This window comes from Brachyhypopomus gauderio, chromosome 12 (assembly GCF_052324685.1).
Source record: "Brachyhypopomus gauderio isolate BG-103 chromosome 12, BGAUD_0.2, whole genome shotgun sequence".
Taxonomy (NCBI): domain Eukaryota; kingdom Metazoa; phylum Chordata; class Actinopteri; order Gymnotiformes; family Hypopomidae; genus Brachyhypopomus; species Brachyhypopomus gauderio.
The window spans coordinates 11,692,567-11,711,745 of record NC_135222.1 but is presented as its reverse complement, the minus strand read 5'-3'; the positions used below and the strand labels follow the sequence as shown (position 1 = coordinate 11,711,745).

Below are 19,179 nucleotides of genomic sequence, written 5' to 3'. Positions count from 1 at the left end.
CCCATGTATCCAAATAGTTTCTCTGCTAAACTTTCCTCCGGAACTTCAGATTTTCGTGCCCAGTGATAAATGTTGTAGTCTGCATTATATATGAACAATATGAAGGTTTACTAATCATAATAGCAGATAACTAACACTTTACATTAAGTGTTTACTTACTAACATTAATTAAGTAATTAGTTAAACATTAATGCATTAGTTAACATGAACAACACATGAAGTAACACATTAACAGTAATTAACTAATGTTAAGTAAACATGTAACAGTTGCGGCTCCTGTTTTGGCTCTTTGTTGCTCCCATCTTTTTAGAGCTTTAGTGTTTTAATTTGGAGCAAATGGGACTAAAGAGCTAAAAACAGGAGGACACACGTCAGTTCCTATGCAGATAGATTCTGAATATTTCCAAGTTACCCAATACTTATGTATGTAAATCAGTACAATGTAATATATTCCTTTAAGGTCGCACCAAAAAAAGGTGCGAGCAACAAAGAGCCAAAACAGGAGCCGCAACTGTTACATGTTTACTTAACATTAGTTAATTATTGTTAATGTGTTACTTCATGTGTTGTTCATGTTAACTAATGCATTACTTCACATTAGTAAGTAATGTAGTAGTACCGATAACTCATTTTAATTTGCATTACACGCACATTATACGTAATAGAAAACATTTTGCAGCTTTATATCCCACATAATCACAGAAACAGTGCTTCAATATATACCATTTATTTGTCACTAGATGGCAACGTGAACGTTCGGCTTCTCAGTTTCCATGGAAACGCCCCGTGGCACGAAGCCAGTGAGAAAACACTGGCGCGCGGAGTAATGACGTAATGTGATCGATTTGAGGTGGTGGGTCCCCTCGGTGGAGGAACGATGCATGTGCTGGGTGCTGAAAGTAGACCGCACGCCTGGTCCTGGGAAGCATCCTTTCCATGAAGGGAAACTGTCCGGTTATAGTAAGTAGTTAATTTTGTTTTCTGAACTATCGGTTTCGACTGCTTTGACTGTAAACGCAGCCGCTTGTAGGCAATGATATTTTTAGGACCCAGTTTGACTCGGGATGGAAGGTAAGAGTGCTTTTATTGAGAATTCTTTAGTCACGACAACGCAGGCTTCGACAATACGTTTCAACGCCCACATACGTACTGCTGGGATGTGTTACCAGAATACATTAATTTGGGGTTTTGTTGTGAGTGTGTTTGTGACTATCCAAGTAGGAGACATTAATAACATTAGTACGCTTTCAGAATCCAAAAATATGTTAATTTAACGGTTCGCTGGTTACTGATGCTGCAAGATACCAACGCAAATGTTTTTATAGATAGATGTTTAAACATTAAAATTTTCAACCATGTCGGGCCACTGTGTGTTGTAAAGAAACATTTTGTGCGTTGATATTTTATCTTTATGCATTTGGATGTCATCGATCTGAACTCCCGTGAAGTCCACTGCCACCACCTCCTTCCGTTGACTTTCCGTCTTAGTTTTTGCCACAGGTGTAGCACATTTATAACTTGACAACCTGCAAAAGGCACACGGGGGTCTAAAGATGGTTTCACTAAATCGCTTGGAGATCTTATTTAAGAACATATTTAAAAACATCACTCTGTGATCCATATGAAGCGACTTTGTGAATAACAAAAAAAAAAGATTTATGCATTATTACTTTTGTGGAATGTTTGCTGATTATAAGATAATTCCTTTTGTAATACATACATTTTTTTCCTCCATCTGTTTGCAAGGATAATCAGCTCTGAAGTAAAAGTCAAATGAAATGTCGGTTCTTCTCTTCGTTACATTTCCTCTTATTTATTGTTTTTTCTTGTTGTTTGTTTTGGGATTCCGGAAAAGGCCACTGTGATGTAAACCTGTGGGAATATGCAGTCCTACCAGTGCCAAATATTCAGTGGATTAAGGAACTCAAGCACCTCATGAGAACCTGAAAAATGTGCAGCTATGAAGTGTGGACCGCTGGACCGGTGCACGGCTGGGCCTTCCTCTCATTCCTGATGCCCACTAAAAAGCAGCCGCTCTGGGCTTTAGCCACGGACGAGCAGCACTGTGTGACTCCAAATCCCACCCATTGGTATGAATGACTGGACATTGCCATGGCAAAGGTAGTGAGTTGAACCAAATAGTTCTGATGGACAAGTGAAAGGGAGAAAGTGGGAGTTGACTTTGGATTTGGGGGTATTGGGACTTGAGAGTAAATTGTAGAGAGGAAGGTTGTCTCCATTGGATTTTTAATTAAAGGACTGGGGATACTATCTGAAGTCACTGGAGCATGTCAGAATCGGGGGCAGAGGCACCTCTGCCTCAGCATCAGAGGAGGAAACATGTGATTCATGGTTTAGAGGATCAGAAAAAGGTAAGAGGAATTTCACTAAGTCGTACAGTGTCCAGTCTCTCAGTACAGTAGGGGTCTTTTAGTAGAGACCTCACTATTCTCAATGACAAATTGAGCCAAAAACAAGATAATGTAGATTTAAATGTCTTTATGATTGTAACTGTAATCACACAGATTGGTGTTCTACCATTTTAACTACACTCTTGAGGACTTGAGATTCACACCTTTGCTTCATGGATCTGTCAGTAGGCTATAAGGAAGAATTTGCATAATCAGTTCAGGAAAATGAGAGGAACTGAAGCCTCTATGAACTTTAATCTTAATGAAGGCCATTGGAACATGAGTCAGCTCCAGCAGTTCACATGTCTCATTTATGGTTGGTTAAGGCCTTGCATGTCCCTTGGCATATGGCCCAGTAGTGTGGCACCAGGTGCAGTGGAGGCTTTATTGACTCATTCAGAGATGTTTCTTTTTTTTCTTTATGGGTGCTTGCAAGTGTGTATGACATCCCCAGAGATGGGGACAGACTACATTAGGCACTATTACAGGCAGTAAAGCACATGTCTCTGAGCTTTCATATTGTACATTTCTATGTTACTATATGACATTGCATACTTACTGCACAAGAAGCCTGTCTTTGCAAAGATGCAAGTTGAATTCTTTAACAGAGAAATACACACAAAGCTTGAATAACTACAGGACTTGGACAATGAAACTGAAACACCTGTCATTTTAGTGTGGGACGTTTCATGGCTAAATTGGACCAGCCTGGTGGCCAATCTTCATTAATTGCACATTGCACCAGTAAGAGCAGAGTGTGAAGGCTCAATTAGTAGGGTAAGAGCACAGTTTTGCTCAAAATATTGCAATGCACACAAAATTTTGGGTGACATAAAAAGAGGACAAATTGTTGGTGCACATCTTGCTGGCGCGTCTGTGACCAAGATAGCAAGTCTTTGTGATGTATCAAGAGCCACGGTATCCAGGGTAATGTCAGCATACCACCAAGAAGGACAAACCACATCCAACAGGATTAACTGTGGATGCAAGAGGAAACTGTCTGAAAAGGATGTTTGGGTGATAACCCGTATTGTATCCAAAAAAAAAAAAAAGCCAAGGACTACCGAACCATTCTGGAGGTCCATGTACATCAAATGGTTCAAACACTGTATCCTGAAGGCGGTGCCGTGTATCAGGATGACAATGCACCAATACACACAGCAAGACTGGTGAAAGATTGGTTTGATGAACATGAAAGTGAAGTTGAACATCTCCCATGGCCTACACAGTCACCAGATCTAAATATTATTGAGCCACTTGGAGAGTGTTTTGGAGAAGCGTGTCAGGAAACAATTTCCTCCACCAGCATCATGTAGTGACCTGGCTACTATCCTGCAAGAAGAATGGCTTAAAATCCCTCTGACCACTGTGCATCATTCCCAAGACAAATTGATGCTGTATTGGCTGCAAAAGGAGGCCGTACACCATACTAATACATTATTGTGGTCTAAAACCAGGAGTGTTAGTTTCATTGTCCAACCCTTGTGTATATATAAGGTCTTCCACCTGTTCAGTGCCAGAAATAGCACTTTTGTACTGTATTCTAGCTGCATTCACCCCTGAGTCATGTAATCAAGGCCTGTTGAAAGGAGATTAACTGGTTCAGTTATGCTTGGAACTACAGCAGATATAAAAATTGAGATTGTCTTGAGGATTTGTTAGCCATTAGTTTATAAGAAAAAAGTTTAACATGTTAATGTATTTGGATGTTACAGCATTATGATGTGTACCTTTCCAACAGGACTGTTGTAGAGTTTGAGTTTTATAGAGGCTGCTGGTTATTCTAGGAGGCATCACAAACCTTAACACGGGCAAGAGAAATCCCAGATGTTTGGATTAAAATTCCCTCAGCTCATAATTTGCAAATCCTGCTCCTGAGAGCTAAGACAATTGACTTTTATGTTCTTCAAGGCCTGGCCCATTCCTCCACACAGATCTTCTTCAGATCAGCCAGGTTTCTGGGCTGTCGCTGAGAAACATGGAGTTTGAGCTCCCTCAAAAGATTTTCTATAGGGTTTAGGTCTGGAGACCTAAGGCCACACCAGAAACTTTATATGCCTCTTACAGAACCACTCCTTGGTTATCCTGGCTGTGTGCATGTAGAAAGACCCATCCACGACCTTTAGCCACATCTTCAATACTCTAACTGAGGGAAGGAGGTTGTTCCTCAAAATCTTGCAATATATGGATCATCCAAATGGTCATTAAGGCGGGCCGGGATCTGTGCTGATTTAAGCAGGAGAACCTTCCATGCCATGCATGACTTTAAACTATGACGTCTTGGTGTATTACCCACAGTAACCTTGCAAACAGTGGTGCCAGCTCTCTTCAGGTCATTGACCAGCTCCTTCCGTGTAGTTCTGGGCTGATTCCTCACCTTTCTTAGGATCATTGCTATGCCATGAGGTGAGATTTTGCCGAGGGGGATTGACATGTTTAGCATCTATTTTCTAATAATTGCTCCAGCAGTTGCTCTTTTTTCACCAAGCTGCTTGGAAATTGCCCCGTAGACCTTTCCAGCTTTGTGGAGGTCTACAATTTAGTCTCTGGTGTCTTTGGACAGCTCTTTGGTTTTAGCTATGTTAGTAGTTGGAGTCTTACTGATTGTGTAGAGTGGACAGGTGTCTTTATGTAGCTAGCGACCTCAAACAGGTGCTTCTAATTTAGAAAAATAAGTACTTATTTGCAGCAGTATCACACAAGTTATTAAAAATACATTGTGATTTCTGTTGTTTTAAATTATGTATCTCACAGTGGACATTCACCTAAAATGAACATTTTCAAAGTGGGAGAACTTGCAATGTTGTAGAGTGTTCAAATACTTATTTTCCTCAGTGTAGCAGTCTTGATCATTTGCTTTATTGTGAAACATGTGCATGCACGTTGTTTTTGCATACCCTTTCTGTTTTCTTTACAAACTATTGATATTATCAGGTGTGCTAAATTGGTCACAGAAGATGTAGTATGAATATTAATTCTGATTTAGAAAGCCCAAAAGCTGTTCTGATTCCCCACTATGATGACTCTATATGAAAGTACCTAAAGATTATAGCAGGGAAGTCGATCATAGCAGAAGATATTTATCTGGTGGAGGCTCCAGAGAAATTATGGGAACATGTATATCAAGGGTTCATATTCCTATCAGTTTCATTAAACACATTTATATTATAACAACAAATACAGTAATGCAGAAATGTACCTTTTTGTTTGTTTTTTACATCTTTTTAGTTGCTTTAATGTCAATTATGCCTATCAAGACATAGTAACGCTATTATCAATGTTAATTGACATTGGTGACTTTGAGTCTTTGCAGCCAGATGCAGTGATGTAGCTTATGGGACTCATTCTGAATGAATCATGTCAGTGTATGTGCTGGAGGTCTGCCTAATTACATCACACTATAGACCTATAAATTGCCAATATACCTGCCTGTGCTGTGAATAAGTAATGTTCTTTCTAATGTAGATCATATACCTGGGGTGTCCTTGATCTATTTGTGTCCATCAAATGGCATTGAGAGAGAGAGAGAATTAAGTTGCAGTTAATGCATCTCATCATAGAATTGTTCATTCAGGCAAGGCACTAAAGCAAATATGAAAGTATTTGTCTGATGTCTAATGGAGTGGATTTCAGATTAGTCTGAATTACTCCTGCAGTCCATTCTTTCCTTCAATGACAAAGGAGTCTAGGAGATCAATAAAATGATCTAGTATATTAGAGTTACAGTCTTGACTGAATAAATCTGGTACTGGATATATTTAATCATGTATGCTGTGTCTCTGTGGTGCTCAGGTGGTTATTCATAGAGCTTTGACAGTGTATTTGACACATCATTGTACTTTAGGCTATTGCTTTAAATATATTCATTATTTTGGTGGCATTTTAAGGTCCGCTTCCAGTTGGAATATTTTCAAATATATCCTTTTAAAATCTATTATTTGTTTCATTGATGTCATTCAAAGTCGAATTCAAATGTATTTATATAGCGCATTGTAAAGCTGCTTTGTGACATGTGTTGTACATGAAGTACAGAAGTTCGTATTTTTAGTTCAAATATAGTTCTATAGTTATAGTTCTAATTCCAGGCAATTCGTTTGCTAAACTCTGGACTACATAGGTTATGTTCTTGTTAAGTTACATTCTGGATAGGTTATTATTATGGATGGGTTACATTCTGGATAGTGAACATTGGGGACTTGAATGATTTGTACAGTGTTCAATAGAATATCAGGTATTTGTATGTTTATGCAGTATTTACATACTGACAATGTTGCATTTCTCTCAGTCAACATGGCTGTCAGGTCACTGTGCTGTGTTTGCTAAAACAGGCTGTGTTGTCTTTGGCGTCTAACTCTCAGGGCATGAATTTAGCCATGCATGATTTTTTGTTTAATCCTGTGTGTGAATGAGACAGACAGACTGTGTGAAATAGAGTGTCAGATGGTAAAATCACTTGAATAAAGAGAGCAGAAGAAGGAGAGAATGGAGATGAAGAGTAGATGTAGTAATTGTGTTGAGCGGTTTCTGCTTTTGTGGTTCCGTCCACAAAGGGAATTCCTGAAACCAGGCAAGAAGGTTAACCCCAGCCAGCCAGTATTCTGTTACTTCTGTCAGAGGCCATAGCACGGTATCTCTCAAACATCAGTATGATGGAGATGCCTTGTGAGAGGGAGCAAGAGAGTGACACTAATTGTAAAGTCAAACCGTTTGGCCGTGATGTTTCGGACATCTGCTCTGAGATTCCTCTCATTAAAATGTGGAGTCTGTCTCTGGGTCTGTGTGGCAGCTGAAGGACTTGCTAAGTAATTTGGACTGTGTGGATATTGCACTCTGTATTACTATGATACAGTTTTGTCAGGTGCTATATATAATCTTTCTATAAATGGATAAGAACAACAGAAAAGTACCAGAGCAACATGCAGTAGACAGAAATGCAGGTTTCTCTATGTCACAGAGGTGTCTGTGTGTATATATGCTCTGGGTCAACAAGGTCTTTAGGAACTTTTGGATTTCAGCAAATAAAAGCTTCAAAGTCTGTGATCAGTCACCTATTGTCTTTTTACTGGCTGGTTATTTTTATAATAATGGACTATTTTGGTGACTTGGGTCTCAGATTTTAAGCTTTGTGTAAGTGGCCATTAAGTTCAGCCATGGCTGCCTTAGGTTGTCTTCCTCTGCGTACTTTTATCTGACACTGCAGGTGTTCGTTTCCATTCCTGAGAGAGAGAGAGAGAGAGAGAGAGAGAGAGAGAGAGAGAGAGAGAGAGAGAGAGAGAGAGAGAGAGTGAGCGAGAGAGCACGCTGTGGTATGTCTCAGACAGTTTTGACGGATTGTACATGTCACCGGTCCCTGCTGCACACGTATTAAAACTAAGGGAACATAATATGAGAGGGCCAGGATAGCACAGTGAAGAATGCCATCTCTGCTTCTTCCTTTACAGCTGGCCATTATTGCTGTAATCAGATTTGACTCCCCATCCTGGCTCATATCGCAGTGCAGGGCTGCAGCCTTCATTGTCTTGACACTACTATGTCCTGCTCTGGGCATCTTTAGAAATTAATTTACTTCCTGTGTTTAGCACCGACGCCTCATTCATTGCAACAGAGCACATTAGTGGGCACAGACGATCTCAGGATTGTTTCTTTTGGCCATTCTTTAGGCTGTAGGCTTTGAGGTTGGTCATGCATCACCAGATGGTAGCTTACAACATGCTCTCTTTCCAGTCCTTCAAACCTTCAGTTCATTCAGGCATTGCTAATCAGCTGTGGATTTGGTTGTGTGGGTCAGAGAGTAGAAACACCAGTTCCTGATTCTCCAAGGCCCCAACGCCATCTGTCAGTCCTCTGCTCCCTGCGTGTGGAGGAGCAGGGCAGGGCAGGTGGCCAGGCCTGGCTGGATGGTCACATTTTGAGTTGGAACAGACTTATGTGAATGCATCTCTGTTGGGGATTTTTGTTTATTAAACTACACACCTTTAACAGTGATTGTTTTCACAGCAGATTACTTTGCTTAAGGTTCCATACATTACCTGGACAGCCAGAACCAAATATATTAACACCATTGACCTTTTCAGATATGGGTTGTGAAACCAGCGGAACCGTTGTGGTTAAGATTTTGTAGCCTCACACATTATTACGTTGAGGTTCTTATTGCCTGTGGCTCAGGCCGGGACATCTAACATTTGTCCTGCACTGACTAGGTGAGGCTTTTTGTGTATTCTCTTAAATTTTGTTTTCTGGGGTCCTTGTTCTGTTCTGGCGTCAGTAGTCAGGAACTCTGAGGGTTGTGCATGGGAGCAGGTGTGGAAGACTGCTCCTGTAGTGATGCACATTCACCACCCTCTCAGGCCAGTGACCTTGTTGTGTAGCCGTTTCATAGCTACAGCAGTTAGGGAGATACAGGCTACTTGACAGCTCCTGTACTCTCTGCTTGTGGAACTGAGTTGCCCCCAGTGACTAGTGCAGAATGAAAATAGTGTTAGCAGACAGCTCGCCTGGCGTTGAGGGAAAAATGCAAATGAACCACTGGGAGTTGCGAGTGATTTCAATTATCACATTTGGTTTTGAGCACAATAATTTCACAAGTCTAGACTGTGTTATCCTATATTGAACTCCTGATTGAAATGAGACTGGTTTCTTTTGAATTCTAGCCATTGTAGCTCAGATATACCTGCATTCCCATATTGGCACTGTTAGCTATTTGTAGGTTTCTGTCCATGTTGGAGTTTAGTTGCATTTTTAATGTCTGATGCGACCTTTCTCATGTCTTATGTCAGGATTTGTAGGTATGAATGCTCCTTGAGAATTGTTCTCTTCTAGCACATAGCCACCCAGTCTTCTGTTCATCACGAGACATACTAATGTTACACCACACAGCCATGCAAATAAATAATTTGATAAATAAATAAGATAATAAATACATATCTAACCTCTGGCTAGCTTTGCCTCCCGATTTCTGGCAATAATACTCTGTACATCCATGAGAATGTTGTGAGGGTGGAGGCTGTCTGCAGGGTGTTTTGAAGAGGCTGTTATCACCAGTCTTCAGAATGGCGTGACAGAGACATGGACGAACCGCTTCCAGCCTTAGGCTGCCCATTTTAACCCCTCATGTTTCGGTACTGAGAAATTGTCCATCAAAATTCAATTTTAAACTCTAGGTATTTTTCCTACAGATAAGGAATGACACCATGTAAGTGTTTTTCCCCTCCTACAGTATAAAACTGTAATTTTTCCGTTCCATTTTTTGCATTCTTCCACTTTCACTGATCGAAACAGTTTAGACATGAGTCTGTGACATGTCTGACGAACGTGAGTGCTGGAACAGGGAGAAGGCACGTGTCGTGTGTTGTGACAGTTGGAGCTGGACAGCTGCCTGCCAGACTGGGAGCCCTGATGTGGTTTCACAGGCCAACTGCAATATAGGTGGTGTGTTTGCATTATACAAAAAACATTTGTGGATCATTTTAGCCAAATTATCATAGATAATGTTTTAGCCTTTACATCATTTTAACCTTTTAAATTGTTTTGACAATAAATGAAATTTGACAATAAAGCAGATTAGCTTTGTAGCATGCAGGGAACAAATGCAAACAAACATGCACACCCACAAATGCTGGTTATAGTCTCCAACATACAAAAGTCTTCACCACAATCTACCCTGTCTCAAAATGTAATACTAAGCTCCTGGTAATCTTACTCATTTGCTTGTCCATCTCCTTAGATGGTGTACCAACTCCCTCCCCAGCCCCCCACAGTTGGACTATATTTGAAATACATTTTTTTATTTTTATTTTTTGGTTTTTCTACATCAGTAATTTGTGAAGCTTCTCTCGCCGTGTAATCATCTGAGGAGCCAGAATGAATGACTGAATGTTCCCCCATCACCCACTGCCCCATGCAATATAAGTCTAGGTGTGCTGCATTTTAATGAGGGATAGTGAAGAGAGCAATGGGTGCGCGTGCGCGCAGTATGTGTGTGTGTGTGTGTGTGTGTGTGTGTGTGTGTGTGAGTGAGTGAAATGTCTGCATATAAATTTTGCAAAAATGCACCAAGCACTTTGCATCATGCTCTGTCTCTTCCGTTCAGATCTCCCTCTCTTTTAATTAATCAAATCTGTCCTTAAGGTAAGACACTTGTTAGACTTCACTGTGCACACACTCTGATTGAGCTCCAGCTACAGGAGCTGTTGGCTTAAGCAGGTTCCCGTTCAGTCCTCAGGCAACACTGTCTTTCTGGAACAGGTCAGGATCCGTGTGAAACATTTCTCAGCAAGTCTCAGTAGAAAACCTCTCCTTCAGCGACTTCAGACCTATCCAAATCCCTTAATTGATGGAAATGTGGTGATTTTTCCTCCATGAGAGCAAATGCAGCTGGGTGCCAAACATTTGGGCCTGCTGATGGATACTCAGGGGAACAATTACCTCTAGTAACCCCTGCCTGTATGATACACCCTTCACTATATCTCCACTACCCCTCCCCCTTCTTCATAACCTTTGCTCTCACATAATCAATATCCCCATTCTGATTGTATTGATCCTGGCCAAGAACCCTGACGCCTGGCTGGAGACACCACTTCACGGCCGTAACTCCAGCACACCATTCAGGCTTGGCAGCTGGGGAGAGAGAGCTTGCAGGCATTGCCATGTTAGCCAGTAATGCTCCAGTTTCAACCTTGGATTTGTAGTGTTTATCATCAGCTGAGTTTTCGTTACTTGGGAGAAGATATCTGTGCTCTTTCTTCTGGGTGATAATGCCTCACCTTTGCGATCTTTGTAATGACATGTTTACTAGCATGCAAGGGTGGGCGAAAATATTCTGCTAGGGTTTAACATGGTTGTGCTGCATACTAATTTATAATGACTTTGATTTAAGATTTGATGCAATCTAATTTATTGTATCATCCACAGGCAAATCAGTTTGTGTAACTTAATATATACTATGTTTCCATTTGTAATGGATTCAAACATGATTTATCCATTACCTTTAGGTCTTAATCAAATAGCATTTGCTATCAGTGTAACAAGCTGCTTCCTCCATGCAGCAGCTGGCCAGAGGAGGGTTGTGTGCTTTTGCGATGTATTAGACTTGCACCAGAGGTGAGAGAAGTTCTCATTATTGGAATATGTAATTTGAATTTGTGTGTGTGTGTGTGTGGCCAGTGCACACTTCCATAAAATGTTTAGCAAAATATAGTGTGTGTGGAAGAATCCACAGCTTGAATTCAGTACATGCATGTATCTCATATAACATAATAAGTACTGCCTTTAGATCTAGATGAATGTTTGAACAGTCTCTGGGATGTCTCTCCTATATCTCTGCTCTGTTTAATCCCACTCATGAAAACATGAAAACTTAATCTGTGGCTGTAACTTCACAGCTGCAGCCCAGAAGACCATGGATTGCCCTTTGAGTCTTGGCTTCTTAGTGGTTTTTCCTCATGCCATCTCTTGAGAGTTTTTCCTTGCCACTGTACACTGTACTCTAGTCAGGGACTAGACTGAGAATTTTGAAAAGCTGAAAATAAAATTGAGTTGAAATGAATGTGTCTAAGTTTATTCTGTGGTGTGCAGTAGTGCTGAGCCTGAATCTTCCTCCTTGCTGAAATGCTTTGATCTCAGGAGTGAATAATCCTCTCTGCCCTGTTTTGCTTCACAGGCCAGTCTGCCAACATGTTCTGCCTCTATGACTACACCATGTTCACTTCATTCCGACAGTCCCTATGGTCCCCGTGGACATATATTCATGTATATTCCCACTTCCTAGCCTCTCTCATCAGCTACTAACAACAGACCTCAGTAACAGCATCTTAATCTGGGCTGTATCCACAGAGACATGTCTGTCTTTGCAGGGGGTGAGGGTGTTGGGTGAGGGTGAGGGTGGACTGAGATTGTTGGGTGTGGTGGCTGCACAAGCTCAAGGACATTGCAGCGGTGTAATTTTACCGGTAATAGCTCCTCGTAAGAGGAAGGGGGGGGGGACTCAGGAACATGAGAAACACACACACACACACACACACACACACATGTACAGACAACACATTGTAAATCTCTGCTTGGGAATGGGGAAAGAAATTCATGCTCAGTTCATCAGAGATGTCAATCTAGTTTTTCATTTGCAAATAATACATATTAATATCTAAGAAGTACGCAAATGTTTTCTTAACCTCTGTACAGACTTGAAAATGCATTGATAGGAGAACTTGAGAAGATGTTTTGAGGAGCCTAAGGTCTTCTATGTGCTCTGGTGTATCGGGTACAAACATCATTGGGGTTTTGAGTGACTGCACTGAGTCCTCCCATCTGCAGTCCATCACCCAGGAGGGTGCGATCAATAAAGTAACGAAGGGATAATGGTACCGATCAATAGACGGTAGACTCAGCCTGTTCCGCTGATCAAATATTTATCGAGACAGAGGGCAGCTAGTGGCAGCCCATCACTGTGTCCTCTTTAAGGCTGTGTGTGCAGACCCACCACAGCCTCTACTGCCACAGGCCCTTTTCATTAAACTTTGAATGCGATAGCAGAACAGCTGGGAAAAGAGCACTGTGTGGCTGACTCGGTGAATACATGAGGCTACAGCCAAGGGAGGAGGAGTCTTAAGTGATTTATGCTAATTGGATGTAAAATCATGTTAATTTATTGACTGTCAGGAGCTTGCACTTGAGCTGTAAGAGGTCTAAATGGTTGTATGGGAGATGTGGGTTTAGAATGGAAAACAGTGTTTAATATCTAGGGTGGGACCTATTTTTATTGTGTGTGTGTGTGTGTGTGTGTGTGTGTGTGTGTGTGTGTGTGTGTGTGTGTGTGTGTGTGTGTGTGTGTGTGTATGTATGTATGAGTATGTCTGTATGAGTGTGTGTGTGTGTGTGTGAATGTTGTATATTTTTCTTTTGTGAAGCTTCAGTAATGATCGTGTCTGTACAGAAGAGGACAGCTACTGTAGGCAGATGTGTAGTTAGACGAGAACCCAGTCCCTGTCTCCCTCCCTTTCTTATCATCTCTCTTCCTCTCTCCCTCTCTCTCTCTTTCTCTTTCTCTCCCTCTCTCTTGTTCTTCGCTGCCCAGGCCACTTTGAAGCAATATTGTTGTTGCACTCAGAGACGTGTGACATATTGTAGATTTGGTCAGACATTCTTTTATCTTGAAGACATTCACAGGGATAAGACCAGGAATTTCATCTTTCAGTACACGACACACGACAGTTTCCTGTGAGAATGAAGCAAAGTGCCTTAATAAACAATGAAAATGTAGGAAAATGTTATACCTTATATTTGTTGTCAGTGTGACTGTAGTTAAGTCTTCATGCATATGTAGCAGTGATGCTATTGATTTGTGATATAAGACAGACAAGTGTTGATGTGATTTTTCTCAGAGTGAAGGGGAAGGGGTGTGTGCGTGTGTGTGCGTGCGGATATATATGGCTAGGGGAGATTAGAGGTCACATTCACAGCAATTAGACTGTGCAACTCATCTCTGCCTTTTCTATACCCTTACTCTCCTTATAAAAGTATACACATGCACATAATTTTAAGGCTCTTTGTTAAAGTGGCAGATTGAGGAGGAAGCTTTGTTTGTTATTCATTATTACCAGTGTGTGTTTGATGGGTTCGTTATTCATTAGTACCAGTCTGTGTTGGATAGGTTCATTATTCATTAGTACCAGTGTGAGGATTAAGTATGTCCTATACTTCCTAGATTGACCTTAGCAAGAGTTTACCGCATTTAGTTTCAAACACAGGTTATGTATATTGTACTAATACTGCTCTGATATGAATCTGAGTGTATAGTGATCTCACAAGTGATCAAGTGATTTTTAAAGCAGTCTGTGATTGAAGGAGCTGAGGCAGGGTGGGTGTGTTTAACTGCTGTGAGCTGAGGCAGGGTGTGTGTTTAACTGCAGTGTGAGTTGAGGCAGGGTGTGTGTTTAACTGCTGTGGGAATGAGGCAGGGTGTGTGTTTAACTGCTGTTGGAGTTGAGGCAGGGTGTGTGTTTAACTGCTGTGTGAGCTGAGGCAGGGTGTATATTTAACTGCTGTGTGAGCTGAGGCAGGGTGTGTGTGTTTAACTGCTGTGTGAGCTGAGGCAGGGTGTGTGTGTTTAACTGCTGTGTGAGCTGAGGCAGGGTGTGTGTTTAACTGCTGTTTCAGCTCATTCATCACTCTGAAAGAAAACGACCAGAGCAGTACAACAGTGGCCACAGCCTGCTGCTGTCTAAACGCAGAAACTCACTCTCTCTTGAGCTCACTCTTTCACTCATGTCAGATTAACTATAATTTACCATTAAGGCTTGTGGTGAACCTGAAGGCTAGTTTGAGAAGTTACCCCAGATTACCAGCAGATTTACCTGTATATTCAAAGGTTATGAAAACTGTAGGCTTATATGAATAATTTCTTTTCCAGGCAGCTAGTCAATACAGAACTAACAAAAACTGAAATAAAACTGCTTGTCCTTGTTTTCAGCTTATTTAATGTTCAATTTATCTAGCTCTTGGAGTTCAATCAACTGAATCCAGTTGAGGCCCAGTTCACCATGACCATCAAGTCAGTTTTTCACAACTCATCACAATTTATGGGGCAGTTAAATCTCCTGTTAAGTTAATTATAGTTTGTGCTTTATTTCTTCAAGCAGTAGTTTGTAGCAAAAAAGAATAATTTCAGGTTTTCATTGGATAAATGTTTATGTACATTTTACTATTGTTCCTTTAATAATGTTTGCTTAACTTGAATTGAGTGATTGAGCTACCCTTCTGAATACTTCCAAGGAATTTATGTTGGTTACTCTGGACAAAACTGGTGTGACTCGGTTAGGTTTATTCTTTGCTCAAACATGCCTTTTTAGTTCTGTCCAAAAATGTGTGGAATTCAGATCAGGGCTTGGTAATACCCACTTTACTGTAGTACTTCCACTGTTCTTCCGTAAACCATTGTGTTGCTTTAAACGTTATGGCTGAGGTCTTGAGATGTTGCTTCAGTATAATCCTTCTCTATGGTGCATCTCATGGACTAGAGAACACATTTCCACCTGAAACACCTGAAAAGATTGTCTTCTTGCTGTGGTCTGTTGGTCTAAGGCTGGACCATATGTCTCTATGAGGCTGAGAATCCCTGAAAACATTGACAAGTTCAGGTTCTTTGACAAGTTTGTGTGTGTGTGTGTGTGTGTGTGTGTGTGTGTGTGTGTGTGTGTGTGTGTGTGGTGGTGGGGGGGGGGGGGGTGGTCTGTGGTGCAAAACAGATGACACAGATGGTCTTGCTGAATGACTGTGGTGTCGTCAGAGAGATGCAGTCCAGAAGCCTTGACCAGGCTTACCTGCAGCTGCTGGCAGTAGGCACTAGCAAACAATGTGCCACAACAGCATCTGCATTTCCCATTGCATATACCTTCTGCACTGCTGCTGTTGCAGGCTCCTTGGAGGATGGTTGACCACGCTGTTTGTATTTTATAACTCATTTATCACACCAATTGTTCTGTAGCCGTCTAAGGGGTCAACCACTGTGTCCAAGTGATCTTCTAATGAGGAAGACTCTATCAGCCAATCAGAGGTCTCTTTTTGTGGGGTGCTTTTCCAAACCAGCCAATCTTGTTACAGGTCGTGTGTTGGTGCGGCGTAGGATTGATGAGGTAGGAAGGGCTCAGTGAAAGCACACTCAGCCTCCCATAACTTTCTTCTGTAGATCATATCTTCTCCCATGCCTCAGGGAAGCTAATACATTTAAGCTATAACCACATTTCATTTGATGAAAGCCTGTGTACCACTGCTCTGAAAGCAGCCATGACTATGATAACCATCTTTTTCCAACCACATGGTTTTCAAAGGTAGCATCTAATTCTAAAACCATCTGCCAGTTTTTTTTTCTGCCTGGCCCAGTGGTAAGCTTCTTGGGTGGAAAAAATAAAGTTGACCGATTATCATTATTGTCATTATTGACCGATTATTGCAACTGACGTTCAGAATGTTTCTGATTATCAGAATCGGCACTTGTTCTCCTTGGCTTTTTATGAATTCACATCTCTATGTCCAGCCACAGTGCTGTTGGATTGGTAGTTCAACCAACACCTTTGTAGTCAGTCGCTATGTCTTACAGTGTTATTGGATTGCTATGTGACGGTGGTTGCGGGCGGAAGGACGATGCACGTAGTCCATTTGCAACACCGTCGTTACTTTTATTGAGTGCAAAAATAGCGCAGACAGCACACATCTAACATGAACACAAACGTGTGAGACTCAAACAAAGACAAGCACAGCACAATAAATAGACCACATAAACCCAGAGTGATAACGAGATGAGCCACAGGTGAGACCGATGAACACTCAGACACATCCACACCCACGAAGATCCACAGACGCAGACAACTAGACATAGACAACATAAACACACGCCAAAAGGGGAGGGGTCAGGTGTTAAAATTATTAATCTCTCCTATTTGTAAAAATTGGTGATACTTGCCCAAATTAAAAGTTGCTGTATATTAAAATTTTCTAAATATGAGGGGTCTCTCCACATCAAAGTTTCATGTGGCTTTCAAAATGGCCACCCGGAAGAGGAAACATTGACAGGACATTTTCAGAATATGCAGCAGTATGATTGGCTTTAAAATGCATGGTATAATAATAAAAAAACAACTACTGTTGTATTAATTTAGTTATCAAGCAGGATAATAACTTGTTTCTGTATTAGCATAATTTGTGTTCAAAGTTGCAAGTGTGCTTAATGGGTAAGTGAGTTTAATAGGGGCGTTTACCCTACATGCCCCAAATATGGCATGTGTCTTTTATTGCTAATAATTGTTATTAGTATTGGTTGATCCATAGAATCCATAGATGATCTGATTGGATCATCATTATCTTTTTTGTGGGACTGTCATCATCTACCATCTTTTTAATTTTTGACTTTTTACTGTTTGTCTTTATATTTAAATTTAATGTGTGTGTGTGTGTGTGTGTGTGTGTGTGTGTGTGTGTGTGTGTGTGTGTGTGTGTGTGTGTGTGTGTTTGTGTCTGTGTGCGTATGTATGTGTGTGTGTGTGTGTGTGTGTGTGTGTGTGTGTTGGGAGTGGTGCTTCTGGTCAAACCTGTAGCAGTGCCCTCTAGATCACAGCTTTCTGAATAAGTACATGAATACAATTGTTTGGCTGTGTGCCTCTATGAGAGATGGTATGACTATCGTTGTATGACTGTTGGAGACAGTAGGACTATTGTTGTATGAATGTACGAGAGACACTAGGACTATGATTGTGTGACTAACTGTATGGGAGTCAGTAGAACTATGAATGGTGAAGATCTGGGGTGGGCAGGGTGTTTGGTCTCTGTTCAGATCTGGTGAAATGCGGGCAGGGTGTTTGGTCTCTGTTTAGATCTGGTAAAGTGCGGGCAGGGTGTTTGGTCTCTGTTTAGATCTGGTGAAATGCGGGCAGGGTGTTTGGTCTCTGTTTAGATCTGGTGAAATGCGGGCAGGGTGTTTGGTCTCTGTTCAGATCTGGTAAAGTGCGAGCAGGGTGTTTGGTCTCTGTTCAGATCTGGTGAAGTGCGGGCAGGGTGTTTGGTCTCTGTTTAGATCTGGTAAAGTGCGGGCAGGGTGTTTGGGCAGGGCAGGGCAGTCGTGGCCTGGTGGTTAGGGAACTGGTCTTGTGACCGGAGGGTCGTGGGTTCAATTCCCAGACCTGAGGCCATGACTGAGGTGCCCCTGAGCAAGGCCCTTAACCCTCAATTACTCACTTGTATAAAAAAAAGAGATAAAAATGTAAGTTGCTCTGGATAAGGGCGTCTGCCAAATGCCATAAAATGTAAATGTAAAATGTAAATGTTTGGTCTCTGTTCAGATCTGGTGAAGTGTGGGCAGAGTGTTTAGTCTCTGTTCCTCTTTCTCTCTCCTTCTGCTACTGTTGCTGGAGTGTTGGCTGATATGGGCTGTTGCTCCGTAATGATGTATGGGGTGAACAGCCCTATAAATCACCACCTGGAGACATTACTCCCATGAATGTAGCTACATCACCCCACCCTCAGTGCTGCTGTGATGTCAGGGTCCCCCACCTATCAGACCTGCTGCAGCACTACAGCGCTCCATCAGTCCCACACACAACACCCCACCTATCACCCCTGCACCAACACTACCTGCTCCAACCGTCAGCCCCACACAGACACCACAGTACTCTACGGCGTGTGTGTGTGTGTGTGTGAGAGAGAGAGAGAGAGAGGGAGAGAGCGAGCAAGAGATGGAGAGAAAGAAACACGTTGGCTAAACATGTTTATATGGTAATTAGTTAGTTCCCATTAAATCTCTTACAACTATTCATCATCATTATCGGTGGTGGTTGTTGTGCAAATGCTGGAACTTATAATTTTTTTGTTAAGTTATTTTTTATTAATGTAGCTATTAATCAGCTTTTGAATATGTTCAATAGCATTAATTTTCCAATGCTTTGGCAATATTGTGCTTTTCACATTCATGGTAATAAAGCCATTTTGATGACACACAGAGAGATGCCTTTTTGTTTATTCTTCTCTTTTGCTACATGTATGTTTTTAGATCTATTCATATGTTTTTTCAGTATTTTGAATGAATGAAAGATTTTTTTTTTTTAGAATGACAGAATGACGTATTGTGCTGAGACTTGCAGTGTGCTTTATTTAGAGCTGATTGTCATATCTGCAGTTCTGATTGGTTTCACTGCTTTGCCAGTAATTAAAGACCTGTGCTTTCATGTGTGTATGAGCACATTCTGTCCTGAATTATATGACCATGTTTAATGATTATACACACACA

General features: G+C 41.3%; 1 protein-coding gene across 3 annotated transcripts in view; it reads left to right on the top strand.

Moving 5' to 3' along the window:
- The first annotated feature begins 853 nt into the window (after positions 1-853).
- nav2a (neuron navigator 2a) overlaps positions 854-19,179 on the top strand; it is a 163,536-nt gene continuing 145,210 nt past the window's right edge. For 2 of the 3 annotated variants that reach the window (XM_077023141.1, XM_077023137.1), the window contains exons 1-2: positions 854-960; positions 1,856-2,372. In XM_077023141.1, coding sequence (XP_076879256.1) covers positions 2,289-2,372 — 84 coding nt within the window. In that variant the 5' untranslated portion in view covers positions 854-960; positions 1,856-2,288. Of the gene's footprint in view, positions 1,072-1,855; positions 2,373-19,179 lie in introns of all 3 variants that reach the window. The other variant, XM_077023138.1, reaches the window with a different exon arrangement.